The sequence below is a fragment of the Saccopteryx bilineata genome, chromosome 9 (genome assembly GCF_036850765.1).
Source record: "Saccopteryx bilineata isolate mSacBil1 chromosome 9, mSacBil1_pri_phased_curated, whole genome shotgun sequence".
Classification (NCBI taxonomy): Eukaryota; Metazoa; Chordata; class Mammalia; order Chiroptera; family Emballonuridae; genus Saccopteryx; species Saccopteryx bilineata.
Window position 1 is genome coordinate 74,445,564 of NC_089498.1, and position 23,479 is coordinate 74,469,042.

At 37.4% G+C, this 23,479-nt stretch overlaps 1 protein-coding gene across 2 annotated transcripts in view; it reads right to left on the reverse strand.

Annotated features, from left to right (window-relative positions):
- The window catches only part of ASCC1 (activating signal cointegrator 1 complex subunit 1), a 129,634-nt gene that overhangs the window by 82,134 nt on the left and 24,021 nt on the right, over positions 1-23,479 (reverse strand). For both annotated transcript variants that reach the window (XM_066242677.1, XM_066242678.1), the window contains exons 6-7: positions 20,638-20,774; positions 5,417-5,536 (exon numbers count right to left, since the gene is read on the reverse strand). In XM_066242677.1, the coding sequence (XP_066098774.1) occupies positions 5,417-5,536; positions 20,638-20,774 (257 nt within the window). The remainder of the gene's footprint in view (positions 1-5,416; positions 5,537-20,637; positions 20,775-23,479) is intronic.

Here is a 23,479-nt window from a genome sequence, read left to right on the forward strand (position 1 = left end):
GGATGGCTCCTTGGCCTCTGCCCCAGGTGCTAGAGTGGCTCTGGTCGCAACAGAGTGACGCCCCGGAGGGGCAGAGCATCGCCCCCTGGTGGGCAGAGCGTCGCCCCCTGGTGGGCGTGCCGGGTGGATCCCGGTCGGGCGCATGCGGGAGTCTGTCTGACTGTCTCTCCCCGTTTCCAGCCTCAGAAAAATACAAAAAAAAAAAAAAATGAGACTAAGAGACATGGACAAGAGTGTGGTGGTTGGGGGAGGGGAGGAGAGAGAAGAGGTGGGGGGAGGGGAGGGGCACAAAGAAAACCAGACAGAAGGTGACGGAAGACAATTGGACTTTGAGTGATGGGTATGCAACATAATTAAATGTCAAAATAACCTGGAGATGTTTTCTCTGAACATATGTACCCTGATTTATTAATGTCACCCCATTAAAATTAATTTAAAAATTTTTTAAAGAATTAAAAAAAGAAAACAACTCTATTCACAATAGCTAATAGATGAAACAACCCAAAAATGTCCATCAACTGATGAATAGGTAACAAAATGTAGTATTTCCATACCATGAAATATCACTCAGCCATAAAAAGAAATAAAGCACTGATACATGCTACAACATGGATTAATCTTGAAAAGATCCCGCGGAATGAAAGAAGCCAGGCAGAAAAGGCCACATATTGTATGGTTCCATTCATATGAAATATCCAGAAGAGGCAAATCTATAGAGTCAGTAAGTAGATCAGTGTTTGCCAGTATGGACAAAAAGAAGGAGGGAAGTGTATGGAAAGTAACCTAAAGATGATCTGATCATAAATTCTTTTTTTTTTTTTTTTTTTCATTTTTCTGAAGCTGGAAACAGGGAGAGACAGTCAGACAGACTCCCGCATGCGCCCGACCGGGATCCACCCGGCACGCCCACCAGGGGCGACGCTCTGCCCACCAGGGGGCGATGCTCTGCCCATCCTGGGCGTCGCCATGTTGCGACCAGAGCCACTCTAGCGCCTGGGGCAGAGGCCACAGAGTCGTCCCCAGCGCCCGGGCCATCTTTGCTCCAATGGAGTCTTGGCTGCGGGAGGGGAAGAGAGAGACAGAGAGGAAAGCGCGGCGGAGGGGTGGAGAAGCAAATGGGCGCTTCTCCTGTGTGCCCTGGCCGGGAATCGAACCCGGGTCCTCCACACGCTAGGCCGACGCTCTACCGCTGAGCCAACCGGCCAGGGCTGATCATAAATTCTTAACTGAGCTAACCACAGTGGGTGGTCATGCCCCACCCCTATAACTTCTTTAGTGAAATGTTTTAAGCAAGCCCTGTCCATCTGTGAAATACCAGAATAACCCTCCAAGTGGGTATTAACCCTCAAGAGAGCACATAATCTTAATTGTGCTATAATCTAACCCCCACCCTTGCCTTCTCCAATTTATCTAACATCCCCTTCCTCCTTAATTTCAAATACATAAAAGAAGCTGCAAAACTGTTACTTCTCTGGCGCTCTCTGGCATGTGTCACCAGTTTGGCTTACATAAAAATTCATAAAAATTCTCTACAGCTTTGGGTGCTCTTACATCAACATACTGAATTTATGCACTTCAATATGGTTAAAATGGTGACTTTAATGTTATGTGAATTTTATCACTTTAAAAAAAAAGTGGGTCTCAATTTTCCACTTTACTCTAAAATAAAAACTGAAAAATAGTCTATTCCAGTGGTCCCCAACCCCCGGGCCGCAGACTGGTACTGGTCCGTGGGCCATTTGGTACCAGTCCCCAGAGAAAGAATAAATAACTTACATTATTTCCGTTTTATTTATATTTAAGTCTGAACGATGTTTTATTTTTTAAAAATGACCAGATTCCCTCTGTTACATCCATCTAAGACTCACTCATGACGCTTGTCTCGGTCACGTGATACATTTATCTGTCCCACCCTAAAGGCCAGCTGTGAAAATATTTTCTGACATTAAACCAGTCCGTGGCCCAAAAAAGGTTGGGGATCACTGATCTATTCTACTTAACCTAGCATATACACACTGAAACCTTCCTTATTGTGGCATAGGGGTTCAAAGCTATCTATGTATTCCTCTGACAAATTAAGCTCTCTGAACCTCCCTGATCAATAAAATGGGCCTAATAATAGTATATAACTTATAAAAATGTTGTAAAGATAAAATGGAGATGACATAATCTAAGCACAGTGCCAGACAAGAGTAACTGCTGAACAAAAGTTAGTTACAATTTCCCCAGAAACAATGCAATCTTAAATATTAGAAATAAAATCTTAGATTAGAGGTTGGTCACAGCCTGGTCTCTAGACATCTGGAGAATCTTATAGGAGGTCCATGAGATCAAAACTATTTTTATAATTGTTATGTGACATTATTTGCTTTTATCATCACAATGGCATTTGCACTGACGGTACAAAAGCAATGATAAAACTGCTGGGACCTTAAGGCATCAAATTGTACCAGTAGTAGTATATTCTTTACTATATAGTCACAATTTTAAAAATCAAAAAACTAGTTTCAATTATTCTTAATAAAGCAAAAAAAATAATGTTATTAAATCTCAGCCCTTAAGTGCATGGCTTTTTAATCTGTGTGATAAAATCAGTACTAAGTATAAAGCACTTGGCTGTATATTAAAATAGACTGGAGGAAGAGCATTTGTGGGGTTGTCTGAGTTGCAAGCTGAACTATATAGCTTCTTTGTCTATGTAACACAATTTTTACTTGAAAGAACAATGACAGACATATTATGGTTATTTGGACTTGGCTATTTAGCAGACATTTTTTCCAAAAAAAAAACTTCAAGGAAAAAAATTACCATTATTTTCTGCCAGTAATAAAATTTAAGCATTCAAATGAAAATCAAAATTTTAGAAAACATGTCTCTGCCATCATGAGCTTGATAGCTCCAGAATACTTAAAATTTTTGATGAAATTAGTAGTGATATTAATATGTTATGTTTTGCTATTTTTCTGAAGTGAAAAGCAGGGAGGCAGAGAGACAGACTCCTGCATGCGCCTGACCGGAATCCACCTGGCAAGCCCACTAGGGCGTGATGCTCTGCCCATCAGGGGTGCCGGAGCCAACTCTTGCTCCAATGGAGCCTTGGCTGCAGGAGAGGAAGAGAGACAGAGAGAAAGGAGAGGGAGAGAGGTGGAGAAGCAGATGGGTGCTTCTCCTGTGTTCCCTGGCCGGAATCAAACCCGGGACTTCCACACGGTGGGCCAACACTCTACCACTGAGCCAACCAGCCAGGGGCAACATGTATTTTTATTTTATTTTTTTATTGATTGTTTTTTAGAGAGAAGGGAGACAGAGATAGAGAGATAGAAAGAAACATTGATTTGTTGTTTCCTTACTCATGCCATCATTGTTGACTCTTGTATGTGCCCTAACTGGGGATCGAATCCACAACCTGGGCATGTGGGGATGACATTCTAACCAACTGTGATACCCAGACAGGGCCAATTTGTATTTTTAATATCACATAATGAAATGTGTCAACATTTGGAAGACCTACATAACTCAGTGAAACAATATTTTCTAAATGACCAATGTTACAAAATTATGTATGAATTAAATATCCAAGCAAAGTACAAGATAGACCAATGGATTTTAACATAACTGAGTATGAAATGTTCATTAATACAGTTTCACAGTTTCAGACTTTACAGTACAACTGACCTTTAAGAAACTACTGTATGACCTTCAAGTTTTAATGTAGTATCAAATATCCAGTTATCAGAAAGGCCATTAAAAAAGCACTCCTCAATTTTCCAACTGCATTTCTGCATGAGGCCAGAATTTCTTATATAATTTGATCAAAACAACATATCACAATAGATTGAACAGAGAAACAAGAGAACTCAGCTGTCTTCCGTTAAAGAAATTTATAAAAATGTAGTATAATACCTATCTTCTCACTAAATTTTTTTGGTTTGGAAAACAGAGTAATTTTTTTTGAAAAATGTTATTTATATAAAAATAAAAAATTATATTACTATTATTTTAATGAATTAAGAAATCTTAAATATTTCAGTTTTAATCGCTAATAAAGTAAATACTTATAGATATAACCTATATAAACAAAGGTCCTTGAAGTATTCGGCAATGAGACCAAAATGTTTGAGACCTGCTATCTTATTCCTTGTTCAAAAATAATCTATCCCATACAGAGTAGTTTCACAACATGGTGAAGGTATTCAGATAGTTATTAGAACACAGTAAATGATTCATACAGGTCTCAAATTTTAACCTGGTAGAAATGTTTGAAATGTCCTAGTAGTATATGATGTCCTGTTAAGTAACAATGTGTCCTCAGTTTTTAGGGTAGGGTCCTTAGTATACATACCCTTTAGGCACATGCCAGGTATCAAGGGGAAAAAAAAACTTGGTCCAGAACACACATTTTCCCCCCCTTTCTGTCAAAATTCACTTTCAACTGAACTGAGATACAAGATAATTGAGATTATCGATTCAAATTGGGATAAGCACAACCTTCCAAGAGATCCTCTAGGAAAGCAAATCAATTTAAGGCTCTGCCTAGAGACAAAGGTCTTCTCTCGCAGGTTTCTGGTTCAGTGTGAGCTCTGTTCTGTCCTGCCCTAATGAAAATATCACACAAAAACAAACTTCTAATTCAAGTTGGGTTCCTCTGCTCACCACAAGTCTTAACAATTGGAAATGGCACTGACATTGCAAATGGCTCTGAACGCCTAGGACAGCCTCTTCAATGCATATCCTTTGTACCTTTAAAATTTTGAATCATGTAAATGTATTTATTATCTTTTAAAAAGTTTAAAGTTTTAAAGATATGCAAAAGAAGCCAAACACAAAACATTTATATACTAAATGATTCAATACATATTACATTAAAGAAATAGCCTGGGATGCAGACTGAGAACCCCTAAAATGAATTTAGGTGTAGTAATAAACAAAAAAAGAGTAAACATTATTTTATTTATATTTTAATGAATTAGCATGTGTCCAGCCCTATTCTAAAGCATTTTATATAGATTAATTTAATCCTAATAATCTTAGGAAGTTGATATAGTTATCATCACCATTTTGCCCTGCTATTCACTAGATCTGCGTTATTCCACTTCTGTAACTAACATCCTAAAATGCCATCCTTCCTGCCTCCTATTATCCTTGAAACAGGAAGGAAGCACTGAGTTCCATAAAAACTAGATTGCTACTATCAATATCTGCCATCCAAGGAACCTAACAATTATCAAACTAAAATACTTTTTCCCCACAACAAATTCCTCTCTCAAGATATCTGCTTACTATTCAAAGAAAGAAAGAATTGACACACTCATTGCAATAATGAGATCTCAGAGAAAAGGAATCAAAATTAGTTGAACATCCAGGGATGCCTTTAGGCACCTCTTGAGTGAAACAAAGAAGTACTACTGAAACATACCTGTTGGAGCCATCTTTCATATGAACTTTGGCATAAAGAACATCCACCATGCCAGGATCATCGTTCATGTATTCTATCCCTTCCATCTCTACTTCCAGGGCTTTGCCCCCAGAAATGTCACTGCAAAGGAAAAACCATTATATTTTTATAATTATTTAAGCTAAGAGGGCTATTGTATTTTGAAACACAGCTAATATACAGTCAAACTTAACAAAAATGAAGTTGTTTGATTTATTTTTACAAACAACATTATCTAACTGTTCTTCTAATTTCAAAAGTAATACATGCACACAAGCTAATAACACTAGGATTCCCAAAGTCATACTAGCACTCTAAGAAAAAGTGGATCAATGACAGTTCTGACTGACAAAGACATTTACTGTGTTGCCCATCTCTGAGGTTTTTGTTTGTTTGTTTTTAATTTTTCCACTGATTTGAGGTGGGGGGAGAGAGGGAGGGAGAAGCATCTACTTGTTGTTCCACTTAGTTGTTTCATTGAGGTTGTTTCTCATATGTGCCCTGGCCAGGGATTGAACCTGTGATTTCAGTGCATCAGGATGACTCTCTATCCTCTGAGCAACCCAGCCAGGGTGCCGATCTCTGAGGTTTTATATCATTATTTCTACAAGTTATAAACAGTATTTCACTCATATTACACTGATGAAGGTGTAAGCTAATATCATATCTTTAAAAGCAATTTGGCAATATTTTAAAAAGCCTTCAAGAAGAGAAACCCTTCCCCAGACAATTCAATTTATAGGAGCCAAGCCTAAGGAAATAATTCTGAATTCAGCTACATCATACCTGAAAAAAAAAACAAAGAAAAAAAAAAAAAAAACAACCAACCAAACAATATGTGCCTCCTCATAGGACACAATAGGGTTTTGATTGATGCAGTATTTAGAGTAGCAAAAGACAGGCAACAGCCTGACCAAGTGGTGGCACAGTGGATAGAGTGTCGGACTGGGATGCGGAAGGACCCAGGTTCGAGACCCCGAGCTCACCAGCTTGAGCGTGGGCTCATCTGGCTTGAGCAAAGACCTCACCAGCTTGGACCCAAGGTCGCTGGCTCCAGCAAGGGGTTACTCAGTCTGCTGAAGGCCCGCGGTCAAGGCACATGTGAGAAAGCAATCAATGAACAACTAAGAAGTCGCAACGCGCAACGAGAAACTGATGATTGATGCTTCTTGTCTCTCTCTGTCCCTGTCTATCTCTGTCTCTGTAAAAAAAAAAAAAAAAGACAGGCAACAGACTAAATGTCCAAAAACAGAATTGATTAAATAAACAAAATGCTATGAGTAAATATAAGCCATTCATGACTAAGGAAGCTTTTCAGGTACTGATACATAATGATTATCTTTATAAGTTTAAAAAGAGTGCACAATAATACACATGCTATACTACTATTTATGCAAAAGATGGGGGTAGGATCATATATATACACACATATACACACACCTGTACATACATAAAATCTCTAGAAGGACACAAGATACTGCTAACTGCTAACATCTGTTGCCTTTGGAAAGTATAGCAGGGTGCTTGGAAGGATAGCAGTGAGAAGTAAGCTCTTCAATGCATATTCTTTGTACCTTTAAAATGTTGAACCATGGCCCTGGCCGGTTGGCTCAGTGGTAGAGCGTTGGCCTGGCGTGCAGAAGTCCCGGGTTCGATTCCCGGCCAGGGCACACAGGAGAAGCGCCCATCTGCTTCTCCACCCCTCCCCCTCTCCTTCCTCTCTGTCTCTCTCTTCCCCTCCCGCAGCGAGGCTCCATTGGAGCAAAATATGGCCCAGGTGCTGGGGATGGCTCCTTGGCCTCTGCCCCAGGCGCTAGAATGGCTCTGGTCGGAACAGAGCGACACCCCGGAGGGGCAGAGCATCGCCCCCTGGTGGGCGTGCTGGGTGGATCCCAGTTGGGCGCATGCGGGAGTCTTTCTGACTGTCTCTCCTGGTTTCCAGCTTCAGAAAAATACAAAAATAATAATAATAATAAAACTTTGAACCATGTAAATGTATTATCTTTTAAAAAGTTAAAAGTTTTAAAGATATGCAAAAGAAGCCAAACATAAAACATTTATATACTAAATGATTCAATACATATTACATTAAAGAACAAGCAAGATTAATCTATGATAACAGAAATCAGAACTGTAGTTACTCCCTGAATATGTGAATTTACTAGAAAAGGATGAAGCCTGAAGGAACTCCATGAGGTGATGGCAATGTTCTATATCTTGATTTGGGTGTTGTTACAAGTGTATATATTTTTCTTAACTCATCAACTACACTTAAGACCTGTACATTTTCCTCTAAATAAATTATACATCAAAAAAAATGTACATGCATATTTTTTTTAAAGTGCAGAATCTAACTGGTGGCGGTGCAATGGATAGAGCATCAACCCAGGATGGATGCTGAGGACCCTGGTTCAAAACTCCAAGGTTGCAGGCTTGAGTGGGGGCTTGTCAGCTTGAGCACAGGATCATCAACATGATCTAAAGGTCACTAGTTTGAGCTTGAGCTGCCTAGTCAAGGCACATACTAAAGCAATCAATAAACAACTAAAACAAAGCAACTATGAATTGATGCTTCTCACTCTCTCTCCTCCCTCCCTCTCTCTCTATGTCTCTCACTTTATTATAAAAAAATGAAAAATTTTTTACAAAGTGTGAAGACTCAAAATGTTCATGCTAATTTTCTTTGCATTGTAAAATTACAAGTGATAATTTTGTTTACCTGCAATTTTTGGCTTTTCTAAAACCCACATGTATTACTTTCATGTTAAGTAAATCCCACCATCTTACCTTCTTCCCAGACCCCTTAAATAGACTTACACTTCAATCAGAAAAGGCTTTGCTGTGCCAGGCTGAAACCCAGGTAAAAATCAGCTCATTTCCCTGGCCACATAGTTCAGCTGGTTAAAGCATCGTCCCGATACACCAAGGTTGTAGGTTTGATCCCCCGTCAGGGCACATACAAAAATCAACCAAAGAATGCATAAATAAGTAGAACAACAAATCAATGTTTCTCTTTCTCTCTCTCTTTCTCTCTCTCTCTCTTTATCTCCCTTCCTCCCTCTTTCTCTAAAGTCAATCAATAAATTAATTTTAAAATAGTTTTAAAAACTCAGCTCATCACACACAGCATTCTCCAAGCCCCATGAGACCAGGGACTCTGTCCATTTTGTCCACTCCTGTATCCCTAGCACCTGGCACAGTGCTTTATAAAAAATGGATAAATCTTTATAAAAGATCCATAAATCTCTGGTAAACACTAATTGGATGTTCTATATAAAAGGAGAAGCTGTTCTGGACTATTTTGAGAATAATGTGGACACATGTCTAAACCGTTATTGAATAAAGTGTACTGGCTCAAAGACAAAAGGATGTTATGATCCACCAAAAGATAATTCCAAAAAGTCAAAAGAAAAAAGCTCTCTTGTTTTTTAACTAAAGCCATAAAAGATTCTTGATAGCCTGGGAATCCTAATGGTAAAGATTTCTGTAAAACTTCAAGGCCATATTATTACACAAGACGAGAATTTTTCTCAGTAAGAAACTACATAACTGAAATATATTTGAACTGACAGATATTTGAAAGAGAAAAATTAGTCTTGATAATAAGTGTTCTGTAACTACCTCTAATAAGTAGGATATTCCAAAAATACAAGCCAAGCTCTCAACTATTATCTGAGGACTATAGCTTCAAACAATACAGTGTATCTCCATTCCAAGAAATAGGCAAAGAATTCATATGAAGGACTGCCATTCAATCCTATCAAAGTGCAGTCCACAAAACTCATTTTTTTAAAAAATAGTTTATACTAGCCATACATTTTTCTACATTTTTCAGCTTTAAACCTATACAGTAAGATCACCAGAAAGCACCATACTATTAATTTATTTTCCCACTAAAATGTTTTTACTGGCTTAATTTTTAATGTTGTATCCTCAACTTCTAGGGGTCAATACAAGAAAAAGCAATGTGAACAATGTTTTTGTATTTTCTGCAAAACTACTGAAGACACTGCTTATCATCATTCTGGGTTATTAATGTTAAGATTTACATGATCAGTTTTTCTTGAACTAAAAACCAGAAAAAGATTCTCTCCTAAAAAAGTATTATGCTCCTTTTTATTAAAACTAAAACTGTTGGCCTGACCTGTGGTGGCGCAGTGGATAAAGCGTCAACCTGGAAATGCTGAGGTCGCCGGTTCGAAACCCTGGGCTTGCCTGGTCAAGGCACATATGGGAGTTGATGCTTCCAGCTCCTCCCCCCCCTTCTCTCTCTCTGTCTCTCCTCTCTCTCTCCCTCTCCTTTCTAAAATAAATAAATAAAAAAATTTTTAAAAAAGATTCTACAAAAAAAAACCTAAAACTGTAATAATTGCTGTTTCTTTCTATAATTTAGTTCAAGTACACTGGTGCTCAAAAATAGTATTAAATTTTAATGCTGAAGCATAATTATTTTACCTTGGTTTTCAGGTAGAATTTTCTTCCCATTCCACCTTTATGGTTTCTGAGCTTTTGTTTTTTTAAAAAATTACTTATTGGTTTTAGAGAGAGAGGAAGGGAGGTAAAGAAAGGAAGGGAGGGAGAGAGAAACATCAATTTATTGTTCCACTTATTTATGCATTCATTGGTCGATTCTTGTGTGTGTCCTAACTGGGAATCAAACCCACAACCCTGGTATACTGTGATAATAATCTAACCAATGATCGACCAGGCCAGGGCAAAATTTCTTTTGTATACACACGCTCACTATAAACTACCTTAAATCCTTAGAATTAGATGGGGTACCAAGAACAAAACAACAACAAAATGAAACAGGATCCATAGCCTGCCTTATGAGTAGAAACAAACTCTTTCAATTTACCCCTAGAATTTACCAAGAGAAAGATTAAAGAGCAGGAGAGAAATGCAGTGGTTTGCCTAATAAATGCTCTTTGTCTTGTTGACTAAACTATTCCACCTAGAACACCAGTGAGCATATTTTTCAGTTTGGTGACATCTGAGGAAATAATTAGCAACTAACATTGGTCCATTGGTATTTCTCCTTTTCTTTCCTCCTCCTTGTCCCTTTTTAACTCATTTGGTTTAGCCTCAGGCCTATTGGGAACACTTAGGTACAGGTAGAGTGATACTGGAGCTACAGAAGTGCTGCCTTTTTGTCGGATGATATACTCAGAGCCATCCTGTGCTGTCTGTGCTCTAAATCTCACAAAGAAAAGTCACAAGGGACACATATGGAGCTTCAGCATTTACTGAACACTGTGAATAATTCACTACAAATAATTCTATATAGCCACACAAGTCTTTAGCTTAAGAATTAAAATCAAAGTTCTGTTTCACGTCAGGTAATGTCTTAACTCAAAAACCACCCCCAAATTTAAAACAAATATTCAACCATCCATGTCTTTAAAATATTTATATAGCACCACAGTTTTAATTAAATTCCAATATAGTCACATTTATTTAATACTTTAACTTTAAAAGCCATCAAACTAAACTACAGTATACTATACACTGGTCTATTAATTTTCAATGTTTTCATTTTTTCTATTTTAATTTGAGATCTTTATATCATAAAAGTTTCAGGTTAGAAATGCTACTGTTTACTGAAGTGTATCAAGTATAAAGGCTAACATCAAAGAACAAAAATAAAGAAAAAAATGTTAGATGATACATTTTATTTGCCAGAGCTGTAATATTACTATTTTTATTTTTTAGGAAATATTTCTTCATTTTATGAGAACAAGGCACTTCTAACCAATCCAAACAACCAATTCTGATTCTCATCCTCCCTCTCAAAATAAATCCACTTTGCAGTGTATACTTTTTAAACAAGTGTGTGGAGCAGAAGGGAAGGTGGGAGAAGAGGTTTAGAGAGGCTTGTTTTACTTGGTTTCAAATCTCTCCAGCTTCTTGAAAAGAGCATATTTTTTCAAAGTTTTTTTGCTTGCATTGCAGATTTTTTGGCAGGGTAACTTGTCCTATTTCAAAAGCTTTGCTGAATTTGAAAAACTACAATTACAATTACGGTTTTCATCCTGTCATGTCAAAAATTCTTAGGAACTAGTAAGGCTGCTCTGCATTGTTTATGCACAACAACCCCAACATACTTAAAGAACTCAGATTTGGCATGTAGTCACAAAAGGCACCAAGAGACATAAAAGAGAGGAACTCAGCTAAATCCTCACATAGCTCAGGATAAACCCTTAGTGATTAAGAACCTGTGACCTGATTTTCAAAAGGCAAACACACACACACACACACACACACACACACACCACAAATACTTCCCTAAACAAATACTTTATCTATGTTTAAAATGTTTTTAAAGCAGGATTATTCCAATGGCAGCCAAGAAAATGCAGATGTTTTCAGTTTAGCAAAAGGTTAACTAAGAATAAGTTAAAGTATCAGAATTCATTCTTTTTTCATTAACTTTTTAAAAATAATTTATTTTTATTTTTTTTAATTTAATTGTGGTGACACTGGTTAACATTTTGTGACACATGTTCTGTATATTGCATTGTGTGCCTACCACCAAAGTCAAGTCATCTCCATCACCAAATATTTGGTCCCCTTTACTCTTTACCCTCCACCCCCTTTTCCTCTGGTAACCACCAGACTGTTGTCTATGAGTTTCAGCTTTCTATCCCACACAGGAGTGAAATCATATGGGGTTTTTTATTTAATTTTAAAAATCTTTTACTTATTGATTTTAGAGAGAGAGGAAGAAAGGGGGGAGGGAGGGAGGAAAACAGGAAGGGGGAAGAAAGGGAGAAAGTGGGGAGAGAGAGAAAAACTGATTTTGTTGTTCCTGTTATTTTTTTTTTTTAATAAATTTTTATTAATGGTAATGGGATGACATTAATAAATCAGGGTACATATATTCAAAGAAAACATGTCTAGGTTATTTTGTCATCAAATTATGTTGCAAACCCCTCGCCCAAAGTCAGATTGTCCTCCGTCACCCTCTATCTAGTTCTCTGTGCCCCTCCCCCTCCCCCTAACTCTCTCCCTCCCTCCCTCCCATGTCCTCCCCCCCCCCACCCTTGGTAACCACCACACTCTTGTCCATGTCTCTTAGTCTCATTTTTATGTTCCACCAATGTATGGAATCATGTAGTTCTTGTTTTTTTCTGATTTGCTTATTTCACTCCTTATAATGTTATCAAAATCCCACCATTTTGCTGTAAATGATCTGATGTCATCATTTCTTATGGCTGAGTAGTATTCCATAGTGTATATGTGCCACATCTTCTTTATCCAGTCTTCTATTGAAGGGCTTTTTGGTTGTTTCCATGTCTTGGCCACTGTGAACAGTGCTGCAATGAACATGGGGCTACATGTGTCTTCACGTATCAATGTTTCTGAGGTTTTGGGGTATATACCCAGTAGAGGGATTGCTGGGTCATAAGGTAGTTCTATTTTCAGTTTTTTGAGGAATCACCATACTTTCCTCCATAATGGTTGTACTACTTTACAGTCCCACTAACAGTGAATGAGGGTTCCTTTTTCTCCACAGCCTCTCCAACATTTGCTATTACCCGTCTTGTTGATAATAGCTAATCTAACAGGAGTGAGGTGGTATCTCATTGTAGTTTTGATTTGCATTTCTCTAATAACTAATGAAGCTGAGCATCTTTTCATATATCTGTTGGCCATTTGTATCTCTTCCTGGGAGAAGTGTCTGTTCATGTCCTCTTCCCATTTTTTTATTGGATTGTTTGTTTGTTTGTTGTTGAGTTTTATGAGTTCTTTGTAAATTTTGGATATTAGGCCCTTATCTGAGCTGTCGTTTGAAAATATCAGTTCCCATATAGTTGGCTGTCTGTTTATTTTGATATCAGTTTCTCTTGCTGAGCAAAAACTTTTAATTCTGATGTAGTCCCATTCATTTATCTTTGCCTTCACTTCTCTTGCCATTGGAGTCAAGTTCATAAAATGTTCTTTAAAACCCAGGTCCATGATTTTAGTACCTATGTCTTCTTCTATGTACTTTATTGTTTCAGGTCTTATATTTAGGTCTTTGATCCATTTTGAATTAATTTTAGTACACGGGGAAAGGCTGTAGTAGAGTTTCATTCTTTTGCATGTGGCTTTCCAGTTTTCCCAGCACCATTTGTTGAAGAGGCTTTCTTTTCTCCATTGTGTGTTGTTGGCCCCTTTATCAAAGATTATTTGACCATATATATGTGGTTTTATTTCTGGGCTTTCTATTCTGTTCCATTGGTCTGAGTGTCTATTTTTTTGCCAATACCATGCTGTTTTGATTATCGTGGCCCTATAATATAGTTTAAAGTCAGGTATTGTAATGCCCCCAGCTTCATTCTTTTTCCTTAGGATTGTTTTGGCTATTCGGGGTTTTTTATAGTTCCATATAAATCTGATGATTTTTTGTTCCATTTCTTTAAAAAATCTCATAGGGATTTTGATGGGAATTGCATTAAATTTGTATATTGCTTTGGGTAATATGGCCATTTTGATTATATTTATTCTTCCTATCCAAGAACAAGGAATATTTTTCCATCTCATTGTATCTTTTTCGATTTCCCTTAACAATGCTTTGTAATTTTCATTATATAGGTCCTTTACGTTCTTTGTTATGTTTATTCCTAGGTATTTTATTTTTTTTGTTGCAATCGTGAAGGGGATTATTTTTTTGAGTTCGTTTTCTAATATTTCATTGTTGGCATATAGAAAGGCTATGGACTTTTGTATGTTAATTTTGTATCCTGCGACCTTACTGTATTGGTTTATTGTTTCTAATAATTTTTTTGTGGAGTCCTTCGGGTTTTCGATGTATAGGATCATATCATCAGCAAAAAGTGATAGCTTTACTTCTTCTTTTCCGATATGGATGCCTTTTATTTCTTTGTCTTGTCTGATTGCTCTGGCCAGAACTTCTAGCACCACGTTGAATAAGAGTGGAGAGAATGGACAACCCTGTCTTGTTCCTGATTTAAGGTAGAAAGTCCTCAGTTTTATGCCGTTTAATAGGATGTTGGCTGATGGTTTATCATATATGGCCTTTATCATGTTGAGATATTTTCCTTCTATACCCATTTTGTTGAGAGTCTTAAACATAAAATTGTGTTGTATTTTATCAAAAGCCTTTTCTGCATCTATTGATAAGATCATGTGGTTTTTGTTCTTTGTTTTGTTGATATGGTGTATTACGTTAACCGTTTTGCGTATGTTGAACCATCCTTGAGATTCTGGGATGAATCCCACTTGATCATGATGTATTATTTTTTTAATATGTTGTTGTATTCGGTTTGCCAGTATTTTGTTTAGTATTTTAGCATCTGTATTCATTAGAGATATTGGTCTGTAGTTTTCTTTCTTTGTGCCATCCTTGCCAGGTTTTGGTATGAGGGTTATGTTGGCCTCATAAAATGTGTTTGGAAGTATTGCTTCTTCTTCAATTTTTTGGAAGACTTTGAGTAGAATAGGAACCAAGTCTTCTTTGAATGTTTGATAGAATTCACTAGTATAACCGTCTGGGCCTGGACTTTTATTTTTGGGGAGATTTTTAATAGTTTTTTCTATTTCCTCCCTGCTGATTGGTCTGTTTAGGCTTTCTGCTTCTTCATGACTCAGTCTAGGAAGGTTGTATTGTTCTAGGAATTTATCCATTTCTTCTAGATTGTTGTATTTGGTGGCATATAATTTTTCATAGTATTCTACAATAATTCTTTGTATTTCTATGATGTCTGTGGTGATCTCTCCTCTTTCATTTTGGATTTTATTTATTTGAGTCCTGTGTCTTTTTTCCTTGGTGAGTCTTGCCAAGGGTTTGTCAATTTTGTTGATCTTTTCAAAGAACCAGCTCCTTGTTTTATTGATTTTTTCTATAGTTTTTCTGTTCTCTATTTCATTTATTTCTGCTCTGATTTTTATTATCTCCTTTCTTCGGCTGGTTTTGGGTTGTCTTTGTTCTTCTTTTTCTAGTTCCTTAAGGTGTGAAGTTAAGTGGTTTACTTCGGCTCTCTCTTGTTTGTTCATATAGGCCTGAAGTGATATGAACTTTCCTCTTATTACTGCTTTTGCTGCATCCCAGAGATTCTGATATGTCGTATTTTCATTTTCATTTGTCTGTATATATCTTTTGATTTCTGCGCTTATTTCTTCTTTGACCCATTCATTTTTTAGAAGTATGTTGTTTAGTTTCCACATTTTTGTGGGTTTTTCCCCCTCTTTTTTGCACTTGAATTCTAGTTTCAAGGCTTTATGATCAGAAAATATGCTTGGTACAATTTCAATTTTTCTAAATTTGCTGATATTGTCTTTGTGGCCCAACATATGGTCAATTCTTGAGAATGTTCCATGTACACTAGAGAAAAATGTATACTCTGTCGCTTTGGGATGAAGTGTCCTGTAGATGTCTATCATATCCAGGTGTTCTAGTATTTCGTTTAAGGCCACTATATCTTTATTGATTCTCTGTTTGGACGACCGATCTAGAGCCGTCAGCGGTGTATTGAGGTCTCCAAGTATGATTGTATTTTTGTTAGTTTTTGTTTTAAGGTCAATAAGTAGCTGTCTTATATATTTTGGTGCTCCTTGGTTTGGTGCATATATATTAAGGATTGTTATGTCTTCTTGATTCAACTTCCCCTTAATCATTATGAAATGACCATTTTTGTCTCTGAGTACTTTTTCTGTCTTGTAGTCAGCATTATTAGATATGAGTATTGCTACGCCTGCTTTTTTTTGGGTGTTGTTTGCTTGGAGTATTGTTTTCCAGCCTTTCACTTTGAATTTGTTTTTATCCTTGTTGCTTAGATGTGTTTCTTGTAGGCAGCATATAGTTGGATTTTCTTTTTTAATCCATTCTGCTACTCTGTGTCTTTTTATTGGTAAGTTTAATCCATTTACATTTAGTGTAATTATTGACACTTGTGGGTTCCCTACTGCCATTTTATAAATTGCTTTCTGTTAGTTTTGTATCTAGTTTGATTCTTCTCTTTTGTTTTTCTATCATTTGTTTTTGTTTGTTTGTGTTCCATACTTCTTTCCTCTGTTGCTACCTTTTTTAAGTCAAGTGTTTTTGTGGTGGTTTTTTTAAGGGTGGTTACCATTAAGTAATGAAAAGGGTACCTACCATATTCATTGTAGTACCCTATCTTATAAGTATTTCTGCACTTCATCATCCTTTGCTACTGTTAATCTCCATCCTCTCCCCCCTTTTTTTCCTTTGTTGTCACAGTTTAAGTTTGGTTTTATTGTGTTCTTGGTGGAGCTGTTACTTGTGGTGTTGTTTTCTTTTGTTCTTTGAATCTGGTTGGAAAACCCCCCTTAGTATTTCCTGGAGTGGGGGCTTTCTGTTGATAAATTCTCTCATCTTTTCTGTATTTGTGAATGTTTTTATATCTCCTTCATACTTGAAGGATAGCTTTGATGGGTATAGTATTCTTGGCTGAAAGTTCCTCTCTTTCAGGGCTTTAAATATTGGGGTCCACTCTCTTCTAGCTTGTAGAGTTTCTGCTGAGAAATCTGATGATAATCTAATAGGCCTTCCTTTATATGTTGTACTCTTCTTTTCCCTGGCTGCCTTGAGAATTTTTTCTTTGTCATTGGTTTGTGTCATCTTTATTATGATGTGCCTTGGAGTGGGTTTGTTGGGGTTAAGAAAACTTGGTGTTCTGTTTGCTTCTTGAATTTGAGGCTTTAGTTCCTTCCACAGGCTTGGGAAGTTCTCGTCTATTATTTGTTTGAGTATATTCTCCATTCCATTTTCTTTCTCTTCTCCCTCTGATATACCTATTATTCTTATGTTATTCTTTCTGATGGAGTCAGACAATTCCTGTAGGGCTTTCTCGTTTTTTATTATTTTTGAGTCTCTTTCTTCTTCTCTCCGTTGTGCCTCAAGTTGTTTGTCTTCTATTTCACTAATCCTATCTTCAATCTGGGCTGTTCTGTTAGCTAAGCTTGTTACCTCGTTTTTCAGCTCGTGAATTGAGTTTTTCATTTCTGTTTGATTTGTTTTTATAGTTTCAATTTCCTTGGTAATATATTCTTTGTGTTCATTGAGTTGTTTTCTGATCTCCCTATATTGCCTTTCTGTGTTTTCTTGTATATCTCTGAGTATTTTTAAGATTTCTATTTTAAATTCTCTGTCATTTAGCTCCAAGGCTTCCAATATGTTAAGTCTTTTCTCCATAGATTTTTCCACATCTATTTGTGTTACCTCTCTTTCTTTTGTATCCATAATATTCGATTTCCTCTTTCTTATTGGCATCTGAGGGTGGTCTTATTGATAGCACGCAGGCGCACTCCCTCGCGGCTTGAATGAGCGTCGCTGCTGCGGTAGCTTCCTCCACACCCTCGTCTCTCAGATTCAAGTGATAACAGTCCTTTTGCTTTCAGTTTGTGTGGAACTCCGGAATGCTCCGAGGATAAATTTTTCTGTTTCTAGTTGATAAATTTGTTGTGATTTAGGGGAGAGCTGTCAGACGCGCTTCTCACGGCGCCATTTCCGTGACGTCCGACTTTCTCAACTTTGTTCCTGTTATTTTTGCATTCATTGGCTGATTCTCATTTATGCCCTGACCAGGGATTGAAACCGCATCCTTGACATGTTGGAATGACATTCTAACCAACTGAGCTATCTGGCCAGGGCATACTTAGCTTTTTCCGACTGACTTATTTCACTTAGCATAATATTCTCAAGGTCCATCCATGTGTCACAAATAGCAGTATTTCATCATTTCTTATGGCTGAGTAGTATTCCATTGTATATAGGTACCACATCTTCTTTATCCAGTCATCTATCAAAGGATACTTTCGGTTCCTCCAGGTAGGGATGTATATATCTTTGCAAATAAAGGTTTTCAAACTTTTTTGATAGATACCCAGAAGAGGGATTGCTGGGTCATATGGTAACTCTCTTCTTAATTCTTTGAGAAACCTCCATAATGTTTTCCATAATGGCTATACCAATTTATACTCCCACCTGTAGTGAATAAGGACTCCTTTTTCTCCACAGCCTCTCCAACACTTATTATCTGCCTTGTCGATAACAGCCAATCTAATAGGTGTGAGGTGGTATCTCATTGTAGTTTTGATTTGCATTTTCCTAACAGCTCATGAAGTTTAGCATCTTTTTATATATCTGTTGGCCATTTGTATATCTTCTTGGGAGAAGTGTCTGTTCAGGTCTTCTGTCCATATTTTAATAGTATTGTTTGTTTGTTTGTTGTTGAGTTGTATGAGAATGAGTTCTAAGAACTCATTCTTAAACCAGGTAAAATTGCTCTGCTTTGTAAGGTAAAGCATAAAGTTTTATGTTATGCAAGGAAAATTGTAAATATGTACTACAAACACCAAATTATTTTGAGTTTCACGTAATATGAAGAGAAAACAGTTACATTCCTTACTGAGCAAACAAGACAAATATTCCTTGCTATTTCAGATTCAGAAAGAATAGACAGACTGCAAACCAAATCAGCTTATAATTTTGCTCAAGAAAAGTATTTTGTCTTCAAAGAAATTAATGGAAAAAGAGAAATGGCCCAAAATAAGTTATATTATACAGTTTCATATACAACATAACTGGAGAAAAAAATTTAATCCTGGTGGCGCAGTGGATAAAGCGTCGACCTGGAAATGCTGAGGTCGCCGGTTCAAAACCCTGGGCTTGCCTGGTCAAGGCACATATGGGAGTTGATGCTTCCAGCTCCTCCCCCCCTTCTCTCTCTCTCTGTCTCTCCTCTCTCTCTCTCTCCCTCTGTCTCTCCCTCTCCTCTCTAAAATGAATAAAAAAATTTTTAATCCTTTTATCTTGTTTTACCCAATAAACCCAATAACCCATTTCTACAACGCAGTGATACAACAGTATGGGACCTGAATATTATAACGGATTTAAAAAACTATTCAAGTGAGTCAATTTTCAAATTTCTTTTGTTTTTCATCAACCATAAGTAAAAGGAGTAAAGTGAGAGGGGGAAGAGATGCTTCTTTGAAATAAAGCTGCTAGGTCAGATGTATGTATATATTAGCATTTTACAGTAAAAAGAATAACAACTCTCCCCAACGAGCAGCAATGTTTCCTCTGAGCCAAAACATTTGTTTGGATTGTTTTTTAGTATCCTCATAATTGACTCACAAAGAATTACCTGTATTAAAAAAAAATTAATGTCTGCATTTCTGAAATGCAATGAAGACTTCCCTAGAGAATCATGTTGTCGTGCTGAGTTAGCATGATAAGCAGAATAATGGCCCTCCAAAGATGCCCACATCCTGTTTGGAATCTGTAAACACACTATCTTATCTAGAAAAGAGACTTTTGCACAGGTGATTTAGGTCAGTGTGTTTCAGCCACTGGTCTGCCAGCAATTTCCTGCAGTCTGTGAAAAAATTACCCACTGTGACACTGTATGAAGATTACAGACCACATCACCGGTGGTTAGCTCTTTCGCGGACTAGCACGGAATTTCTGGCGGACTGGTACCGCTCCATGGACTGGCGGCTGAAAAACACTGATTTGGGTCACAGAGTTTGAGAGGAAAGATTATCCTGGATTATCTGGGTGGACTCAATCAAATCATAGGAGTCCTTAAAAGCAGAGAACCTTTCCTTGCTGTGACCAGAGAGAGAGAGAGAGAGAGAGAGACATGTGACAAAAGAAGGGTCAGAAAGATGCAATGTTGCTAGTGTTGAATATGGAGGAAGGGGACCACTAGCCAAGGAATGTGTATGGTCCTTAGAAGCTGGACTTGAAATGCAAGGAAACAGATTCTTCCCTAGAGCTTCCAGAAAGGAAAACAACACTGCCACACCTTGATTTTTAACCTAGTAAAACCCAATCAGACTTCTATCCCACAGAATTACATAAGGCATTCATATTTTTTAAACCACCAAGCTTGTAGTAATGTGTTACGCAGCACAGAAAACTAATACAGTAGCCTATACTCTTTGATAGATAATAAAGAGAATTTCCTTTTTGTAGAAAATAATGGCATGTCCTGTTAAAAAAAAATTGCCTAATTACCTAGTATAATTTAAAGTACAGACTTTCCATAAAAATTTATAAATTTTAAATCCTTCTTAAAGCTTTCAGACAATGTTCCAATGTTAAGTGTTATAAATGGGTCAACAAACTTTGTTCCCATGTCACCCAGCTCTCTAGGCCAAAAACAAGTCTGTGATACTAAGAAAAAAATGCTAGTACAGATTACCACCCTCGCCCACTTCTGTGGATTACTCACTCAATGAATTCTTCTTTACACTGCTTTAGCATCTCACAGGTCTGCTGGATTTCTTGCTCACTCAAAAGTACCAACATCCCAATAGTCAGGTGAAGCTTTTTGGGATTCTGGAAAATAGTGCTATCAACTCCACGATCCTATTATCAAAGGAAGAAACAATAAACTCAGCCCATACAAAAGTAAATAGAGGGATAAAATTTGGACTCCAGAAATAAAATTACACATTTATACATAACCAACTGATTTCCAACCAGGGTTACCAAGGCAATTTAACAGAGAAAGGAGAGTCTCTTCAACAAATGATACTGGACAACTAAATATCCATTTGCAAAAAATGAAGTTGAGCCCCTACCTCATACTATAAACAGAAATTATGTCAATGGATCAATGACCTAAATATAAAAGCTAAAACCATAAAACTCTTAGAAGAAAAATAGGGGGAAATCTTCATGACCTTGGCCTTGGCAATGGATTCTTAGTTGGCACCAATAGTAAGGACAACAAAAGAAAAAAAATTAGGCTTCATATTGGGCAAACAAGTGTGTTTAGGCTTGCTCACTTATATTTTGCCTGATTAGTGCATGAGCATGAGGCAGCACCATGTGTGTATAGGCAATGTAAAGTTATGGGTGCTCGCCCTCAGGGCAGCAGATTGCAAATTGCGGATTTCCTGCCTGCTTGGGAGGGACCATTGTTTGCTATTGTTTGCTGAGGAAGGGGGTCGCCCCCACCCACTGCCTGTTTGGCTTGAGAGTCCAGAGAGAGAAGGAAGCAGTTTTTCCTGCCTGCTTGCTCATCTGCCATTGTGAGACTCTAATAAACAGAATAGCCCACCATTTTCTGGCTCCACAGTTCATTTATTTTCTGCCTGAATCCAATGTGAACCTGCATGGCATGGCCACCGGTCTTACATTTCATCAAAATTAAAAACTTTTGTGTATTAAAGGACATTATCAAGAAAGTGAAAAGACAATCTATAGAATGGGAAATATATTTATAAATCATATGTCTGATAAGAGACCAGTATCTATAACATATAAAGAACATTTACAGCTCAACAACTAAAAGATAAAGAACCCAATTTAAAAACAAGAGCCTGACCAGTAGTGGCACAATGGACAGCACATCAATCCAGGATGCTATGGGCCCCAGTTCAACACCCTAAGGTCACTGGCTTGAGCACAGGCTTGTAAGCTTGAGCACAAGGTTGCTGGCTTGAGCATGGGATCATCAACATGATCCCAAGGTCACTGGCTTGAAACTAAAGGTCATTCGCTTGAGCCCAAGGTTGCTGGCTTGAGCAAGGGGTCACTGGCTCAGCTTGAGCCCCTGGGTCAAGGCATGCATGAGAAGCAATCAATGAACAACTAAAGTGATACAACTACGAGTTGATACTTCTCAATTTCTCCCTTCCCACTTTCCTCTCTCACAAATCAATTTAAAAAAAGAGAGAAAACAAATAAGAGTAAAATATAAATAATAGGTGAATATGAGCAGAGGATACTATCTGTAGTCTTACAACTTTTCTGTGAGTATAAAATTATTAGTATCCTATTGCTGCTGTAACAAATTACCACAAACTTAGTGTTTTAAAACTACACAGGTTTATTACCTTACTATCTAGAAAAAAGAAGCTCTAGAACTTTTCTTTCCTTAGCTTCCTCTTTGGGAGCCTACCACATTAGTCAACTTGAGTTCACTTGCCAAGAAAATACTGACTACTTACTATAAAACAAAACAGAACACAAAAGAGCAGGGAAAGGAATAGACAGGATACCTAAAGGCCACAAAATTTGTAGTCTTTGGGGAAATATGAGTTATAAGTGTTCAAACAGCCTTTAACTGCTTTGGAGATTATATAATTTATATGTAACCCACTGGACAGTCTTTTAATAAATTGGAAAACTCCCTCAATTTTACCCTGTCTAGCAATGCTGTCTACTAAGAAAAACTTTTCTCTTACTGAATTATCTAAAATTAATATAGGACCAAGCAGTCTTCAAGGCAGTGGCACAGATCTCTAGAGCTACATTTTCTTTGCTTGGAATATATCATTTTCCCACCTACAAGCCTTTTCTTTGAAATGAATAAAGAGCAACATCAATTTTTTTACTCCAGGGGTTTAATTACACTGGGCCCTTCTCCAAGTTCACCATTACTCGGAGCTGGAACCACTTTACTCCATTAGGTTAGCCAACCAGGCTGGCGCCTGACAATTCTAATGTTCCACCCAGCAAGAAGCAAAGAGTAAAGTAACAGGAATTCCCTGGGGTAGTTTTGTCTAGATAGGGGGGGAAAAGAAAAGGTGTTTCTTTATGGAGAAATCACATCAATACTCAGTTTATTTATTTGTTAAATAAGGTCTTATCCAAGGGAAAAAAGGCATGCAAAAGCCACCTCCATGGAAAGCATCATGTTCAGGCCTAAGCCACAGGTCAAAGTTCAAAGTCATGTCTTAACTCAGCAGTCCCAGATGCAAAACCTTAACCTTCTCATTCAAACTGCAGCTTCATGATTTACCACTAGCAATCACCACACCATCACTAGCCCTTCATTGATTTTTTTATCCAGCAGTCAGGCTCCACTGGAGCAGAACTGCTGGCAGTGCTATCAGCACAAATAATTAAAACAGTATAGAGAAATCTAAAAATATCAAGCTTGGAAAAAGGCCAGTAAGAGAAGTCTGAATTAGCCCACCATGGAGCATTCTCTCTGCTTCCTTAAAGCCCGGGTTAGAACTCAACCATCCTTTCCACGCAAATGGGATAGAATGTAGATGCATCTTCCAGAGCATCTGTTAGCTAACAGAAGGGAAATCTCTCTTCAGACTCAGACTCCAAAG